Source organism: Meleagris gallopavo, chromosome 3 (assembly GCF_905368555.1).
Source record: "Meleagris gallopavo chromosome 3, MGAL_WU_HG_1.1, whole genome shotgun sequence".
Lineage (NCBI taxonomy): Eukaryota > Metazoa > Chordata > Aves > Galliformes > Phasianidae > Meleagris > Meleagris gallopavo.
In genome coordinates, this window is record NC_139406.1 from 63,233,074 (window position 1) to 63,239,972 (window position 6,899).

General features: G+C 39.6%; 1 protein-coding gene across 2 annotated transcripts; it reads right to left on the reverse strand.

Annotated features, from left to right (window-relative positions):
• Window positions 1–277: 277 nt before the first annotated feature.
• RPL7 (ribosomal protein L7) lies at window positions 278–6,881 on the reverse strand. 2 transcript variants are annotated; one of them, XM_003205114.5, is made up of 7 exons: window positions 6,720–6,881; window positions 5,868–5,970; window positions 4,878–5,044; window positions 4,097–4,234; window positions 3,723–3,832; window positions 2,485–2,695; window positions 278–340 (listed from the first exon to the last, which is right to left on the reverse strand). In XM_003205114.5, the coding sequence occupies exons 1-6, from the start codon at window positions 6,731–6,733 to the stop codon at window positions 2,487–2,489; spliced, it is 741 nt and encodes a 246-aa protein (XP_003205162.1). In that variant the 5' UTR covers window positions 6,734–6,881; the 3' UTR covers window positions 278–340; window positions 2,485–2,486. The 2 variants fall into 2 exon arrangements, with proteins under 2 accessions (XP_003205162.1, XP_085077409.1); XM_085221283.1 differs by having other exon boundaries at window positions 6,662–6,780.
• Window positions 6,882–6,899: the final 18 nt, after the last annotated feature.

Sequence of the window (6,899 nt, forward strand, 5' to 3'; positions counted from 1 at the left end):
AGAGCAAGAAGTAAATACTATGACATTAAAAACAGCATCTTTATGTTTTAAGAACAAAAGATCTAACCTTGACTATTCTTTATATAAAGAAATTCTCACATACTTGTTGTCACTTAAAAAATAATTAATCCCTTGCCTGTCTGAAGCTGAAAACAGTATTAGTTGCATACTGGGGATTCAAAGAGTAATTCATATTTTTAAAGAGGTTGCTCCAAATTCTCTTATCAACTAATGCTGCTATGAAAAAGGGTTACAAAAAGAACAACTGAGATGACTCTTTTGTGCAAGAAGATTTTATTAACAGACCAGACTTTGAAAAACTGCAACTGGGCATCTGAATCTGAAACAGAAAGAAAGAAGTATCATTAGACACACACAGATCTGAAACTACTTTGGCTACCCAAAGAGTTCATATACTGTTACACTTAGTAATGCAGACTAAAAACACTACTTTTTCTTTACCAGACTTAAAACTTTGCAAACTTTAACTTCTAAACTGACATCTCTACACTGAAAACACCAATTTCCATTGAAAGAGCTAACTGAATTAAACACTTCTACCTTGAAGTATTGCTATCACTTTTCCTATTTTTCTGAAAGCTTAGCAGAAGACAATTCTGTACATGAAAACATCCTGAGGCACTGAACGTATTTAATATCTTCACCAATAACCCTGTTTTCAGTAAGGTTCAGGGACTTAACACAGAATAATTAAAACAAAAAGCAAACTTGTCTCAAGTTTCTTTTAAAGTCTGCTTAAGAGCTAATAGCGTCCAGTAGCTTAAATTGAAGCACAGAGTAAGGCCCTGATATCTGCCAGTATTGTTTAGATGCTTGACAGAGAAGATGGAGGGCAAAGAATCCACGCTGACAGCAAAGCTACAAAGTTTGAATCAAATATAGTATTTTTCAACTTATGCTCAAAAACCACACAGAAACACAATAGTAGTTGTGCTCAACCTTTCTTTTGAAGACTCACAGATTAACTTTAGAGAAGCATCTGTGAGAACACAACATTTCTAGAGAATGCTACCAGGAGCAACGTAACACCACCCAAGGCATCAAACATAAGAGCAGCTCACTCTCTCAAAATCAGTTCTTTACATAGGCAAGCTAAAAAGCTTTATGGGAACATTGTCCCTATTTTCCTGAAGTGCCAGGCTTCCATGTGCTGTGTAATCAGTACTTCAAAGGTCCACCTCTTCATACAACAAGACAAACAAAAGAATATGCCAGAAGTTTGGAAGAGTGAGAACAGAGGAAGAACAGCCTACACATAAGCTTCAATAAAACAGCTCAGCCAGACAATTGGAAGGTTATCTCACAAGGCTCTCTGGCTTCTTGCACAGAGAGTAGATATGAAAGAGCTCAATCTGCTTAAAGAAAAAACAAAACAAAACACCACAGCAAAGCCTGATTAAAAAGAAGCAGAGATCACCTTCCCTTCAAAAACATGTTTCTAAGAACAATTTATTAGCATTTTTAATAAATGTACTAATAATCATATTAACAACAAATAGCTTCTACTCCAATTTTTAGCTCTAAAATCTCATTACTACCTGCTATTTATATTAACCAAGCCCTTGGAAGTTACTAGCTCTTAAGCAAACCACAAGCTTCTTGCCTCTGAGGAGTTTGGGGAAAACTGCATTTTTGCCTGTTAGTTTTTCCAATCACTCTGAAATAACAAAGCTTTCTTAAATTCTAGAATATCTGGTGTAACAAAAAGGCATTTATCTTTGAGGGAAAATTGATAATGGCAACATTGAAGTTGGCTTAGTGTGTGAGAAAGATGGAAAGATGGAAAATACAAGACTTCTGAAAAGAAGTTTTGTCTCTGAATGATTTTTCACCAAAACAGAAACAGCAGAATGACAACCATAAATAAGACAGACAGTTTGAAGCAGATACTAATTTCAGGCTTCAGCAGCCACTTCCAAACTGCTTTAAGTGACGTGTCAATAAAACTACCCATTTCTAAAGGATAGCATATTCTAAGTGGCAAATTAGTCTTTCTAAATTAAAGTCTTAGTTAACATGAAAGCTTGAATTGAATCATTTTGAACAAAACCTTAAGCTGAGAATTCAGATCATTAAAATGCTGTAAACTGAGAATTTAGTTTCCCCCAATCCTAAATAAACTTCCTTCTTTTTTGGAGAAATCAGAAAGTATGAAGAAATACTGTATTACAATCACAACAGTAATTGTATCAAGCGTTTATTAAAGAGAACTGAAGCCAAAAATCTGAAGGCCTTCCATCGTAACATATAAACATGCTACTGGTGAAGGGAAAAAATTACTGTAATGCTTCCACTTCATAAACGTCTCATCTATAATCAACATTTAACTTCACAAAGACTACTCTACTTGGCTATTCCAGGTACCTACAACTCAAGCACTAATGAACTGTCAACCAGAAACAACTCCAGCTTACGTAGCAGAGATAGAATAGTGGATAATGTTAACATTTGGTAGTATCTTACCATTAGTTCATTCTCCTTATCAGTCTGTTTATCTGATCTTCTCTGTTACCAGCATCTCCACCCTCCACAAAGTGGATTGTTTTCTTCTTCATTCCACCCCGAGGAGAGGATAACTTGAAGGGCCAAAGGAAGTTGTTCACAACTTTGAAGTTTTTGCCAACAGTGTAAATTTCATGGATCACATCTTCCATGCAGATGATGCCAAGTTTTCCTAAAATTTAGAAAAGTTGTTTCTAGAAGGTCTACAGAGCCACTACCAATGACAAGCTAAAAATTATATATTTCTAACTGCCATATCTATCTAGCTTAACAAAATTCACTAAGTGAAAAAGCATCCACTCTATCAATACAGCCCATGACTGACTTTTCTAACAAAAATGCATCAGCCGTAGCTAACTCAACATTATTTTGTTGATACTTTTTTTTGTAATTGAGTCCAGCAATGAGGAACATAACAACTGCTCAGCGGCTCTTCAGAAAATACACTTTTAAATACAGATGGATACAAGTTACACGTAGCTCAGGGAAATTCACTGAACAACTCTTGTTGTTGAATGGTGCAATAGCATGTTTTCTTCATGCCATTCCAAATTCTTCAGTGACGTGTAACGAGTGAACTTCATCAAATACAATGCTAAAAAGGCAGGTGATAATAACATAATACCTGTACCTTCAGAATTTGAAAGCATAAAACATGACACTTCTGACTGGAAGGAAGATTTAGACAAGAGAGACTTTACAATTTCTTGGCATGACTGGGAAAAAAGGAGCCTCTTAAGAGTTCAATCTGACAACTGACCACCACGCTGTGCTTTGACAAAGTACACTGATGGCTTTTTCTTCTCACAGAAACATTAAAAGGCCTGTTTATCAGAGCATGGACATCTAAGACGTAAGTAAATTCCAATACTAAATTTGAAACTTCAAGCAACGTATGATAAACTTCCTTCCTGTTCCAGCACTTTCTGCCTACAGAAATATCTCCCATCCCATTAAAGGTCAAGAAGATTACAGTCAAAACTTACAAATCTAAAATCCTAAACTTTGGTTCTCAACACTTCTACTTTCAATACTTCCTAGTGAAAATTACTGCATGCTTTGTATTAATACAGAAAAAAAAACCTGTTAACTAATCAATTCTATTCCCAAGAGACAAATGCACAACTGTCTAGCTCAGCACTAGTTGTCCAACTGCAACTGGTTTGGTTTTTGTTTTGTAGAGTGAAATTTTTGTTTACCAAGGCGCTTCCGAATCAGGGAGTTATCGGTCAGAGCAATGCGCTTCTTGTTGATCTTGCCATAACCACGCTTGTAGATCAAATCATGCACAGACTTCAGATTGGGATAACTGAAATAATAGTCAGGTAAAAGCTATTAAACTATACAAGCTGGATTCCAAATGGAATTTCAATAGCAAACAACTCAAGGTAATTACAACACATCCCAAAAGTAAACATAGAAGTAACAGAGACATAAATCTTACTTCTACTGAGCTCGCAACAGTGCTGGCAACAGAATGTAATCATATGTAGCAAACACTGCCTTAACCATGTTTTTGTCTTTCATTCCTTTGATTTCAAAACATCTGAGCACAGGAAAAGCAAAATCTCACCCCCATGCAATATAGGGCTCAACAATCCGCAGCATGTTGATAGAAGCTTTGTTGAGCTTCACGAAGGTGCCATTAAAAATCTGGCGCAGGCGAAGAAGCTGTAACACCTTGCGGACCTTGGGGCTGACACCATTGATACTAGAGGAACACAGCAAAAAGCCTCAGTTATCTACATCTGAAAACATATAGTATCATCACAGCAGTAGCAAGCATTAAAGAAACAAAAACTCAAACAGAAAAATAAACAGTAATGTCTTCCTATCTTAAAGCACATCACGATTTGACCCCTTTCACAAAGTAAAGTTAGTATGTTATCATATTTATGAATTCCAGCATCAAAGCAGATGTAACTCCAAGAAAATAATTCAAACAAAAATTACACTTCTTAACTACATACCCTTGTGTTCTCCAGCATATAATTCATTCTCGTTAGTTTTCTCTAACATTTTTACCAAAAGACTAACAACACTCAATAAGGAACACTGGTATAAAATTTTATCAAGATGAACTTAAACAGATTAACAGTTTGCAGTCTTGTTTTGTTGTATTTGTTAATAAATCAAGGATTCCCAATGGCAGTACACACAAAGCAAAAGGACTTTTCACTCAACTGAATAAAGTCACTAATGTATCACCAATGTGACTGCCAGTGCCTTCCCAAGAACCCTGTCAAAAGCTTGCATTTATTTACACGTTTAAGCCCACAAAACAAGGAAGGTGACAAAAAAAACAGAGACAACTTCAGTGCTTCTGAATAGAAGCAATGTATTCTTATTCTTACCCTCTTATCCTGATGACAAATGCAAGCTTGGGTTCAGCTGGAACATAGTAATTACCGGCTTTTCGGGCCATCCTGGCCATACGGATCTCCTGTCTATACATGTGTCTGTACTCCTTATGGTAAGCTTTGGCCCTTTCATAGATGATTTTCCTTTGCGCTTTACGAAACTGGAATAAACCAAACATTACTTAAGGCTATATAATGCATTTTAATATATGAAAATCAAACTTCAAATAATGCAGCACATTCCTGAACTCCCCACAGATATGAGGCACATGTTCCTGTAATGCGGACTTCAGGATGACCAATAGACAACAAAAATGTGGAGAACTCTGCCACCCTGCAGTAGTGCCTTATTTTGAACATTACCACATATCATGCTTACCCTCACAAACATTGCAAAATCTTTCCTTGCTGAGCATTAACTTTTACAGATGCTTTGTCTCTGCTCTGCCTAAATCTAATTCTTTATACCTAATTTTGAGCCCTTCTAGTGAATGTTTCAGATCTACATATACAGAAAATATTGTGACCTTCCAATACTGGAAGGGAGCATATAAACAGGTGGGGGAACAGCTGTTTACGAGGGTGGACAGTGATAGGACAAGGGGGAATTAAACTTAGACAGGCCTTAAACGTAGACAGGGGAGGTTTAGGTTAGATATTAGAAGGAAGTTTTTCACACTGAGGGTGGCGATGCACTGGAACAGGTTGCCCAAGGAGGCTGTGGCATCCTGTGTGAATCCCTGGAGGGATTCAAGATCAGGCTGGATGTGGCTCTGGGAAGCCTGGTCTGGTGGTTGGTGACCTGCACATAGCAGGGGGGTTGAAACTAGATGATCATTGTGGCCCTTTTCAATCCCGGTCATTCTATGATTCTATGATATAAACACTACAAAGTCCCTGACTGCTTTATCAGCAGTGATAGCAGCTTGCTCAGCTGCCTACAAAACAGACAGCAATCCAAGCAAGGAGTCATGCAACACTCACCTTTTTTTGTGCCAACAGCCTCTTCAAACGTTTGGCTTTTGCAGCTGCATAAGCCTGTCGCCTCTTCAAGAGGCTTTCCGGGACAGATGGCACCTTCTTTGCCCTAAGTGACAAGAAAAACACTCTTAAAACTCACATTTACTAAAATCAGCACATCATAAACACCAAAAGCAACAAAAAACAACATATACACAGGCCTTGCTGTCTCCAACCAGTTTACTGAGGCATACAACTTGTCCTCACTGCCACTAAGCTTTGACACAGCCTGACAAGATCACCTTTTGTATTAAGACAAGGAAGTCTGACATACTATTTTTTGGTTTCTGCACACCTATCAAAACTAATTAGCAATTCAACTTCATGAAACATTTAGCAAGTAGCTTTAGGAAGAGAAAAGCCTGATAATTTAATTAAATTTTACTTTCACGACGTTCAAGCTTACTTGCATTTCAAACTCCTTGATGCTGAAACACGTGCAAAACTGGCGTTTATACGGTACTAACAGCTCGGGCCTGAGCCTGGGCCTGTGAGCCCTCCCAACCCAGCACAGCCCCGACTACATTCAGCCCCGCAATTCCCCCACCCCGCACAGCTGTGCCCGATGCCGGATCTACCTTCCTCCCCCCCCCCAACCTCACGGCAGCCCGCAGAAAGGAAGGGACAGAGAAGGCAGCCGCATCCCCACCGCGCTCAGCCCCAACCTCCCGGCGCTCCTAGGCCGCCCTCCAGGTCACTAACAGAGACCCTGCAGCCAGGGAACGGCAAACAGCGTCCCGATCGCAGAGGCTACCGACAGGAGCCGCCACAGCCGCGGATGGCAGCGGATTGTCGCGGGGCAGGGTGGCCACTTACTCCTTGTCCGCCATGATCGGCACCGGAAGAGAGAGAGCAGGCGCATGCGCGGGGACAACTCAAACCGCCTGCCTGCGCGGGCAGGGCCCTGAGCTGCGGAAGGACCCCGCGTTTAGGTGTCCAAGGCGGTGCCGGAGCGCAGTGCGGAGTCCGGGGTGGCCCATGAACGCCTGCGTCGCT

What these genes read in the sequence shown, in the direction of transcription:
- RPL7 (XM_085221283.1), bottom strand. Translation starts at nt 6,765, where the DNA reads ATGCGCCTGCTCTCTCTCTTCCGGTGCCGATCATGGCGGACAAGGAGT. An exon ending in GAGCCCTATATTGCATGGGG is followed by an intron (nt 3,833 to 4,096) that starts GTGAGATTTTGC and finishes CTATTATTTCAG; the next exon opens with TTATCCCAATCTGAAGTCTG. An exon ending in CCTGATTCGGAAGCGCCTTG is followed by an intron (nt 2,696 to 3,722) that starts GTAAACAAAAAT and finishes TCTAAATTTTAG; the next exon opens with GAAAACTTGGCATCATCTGC.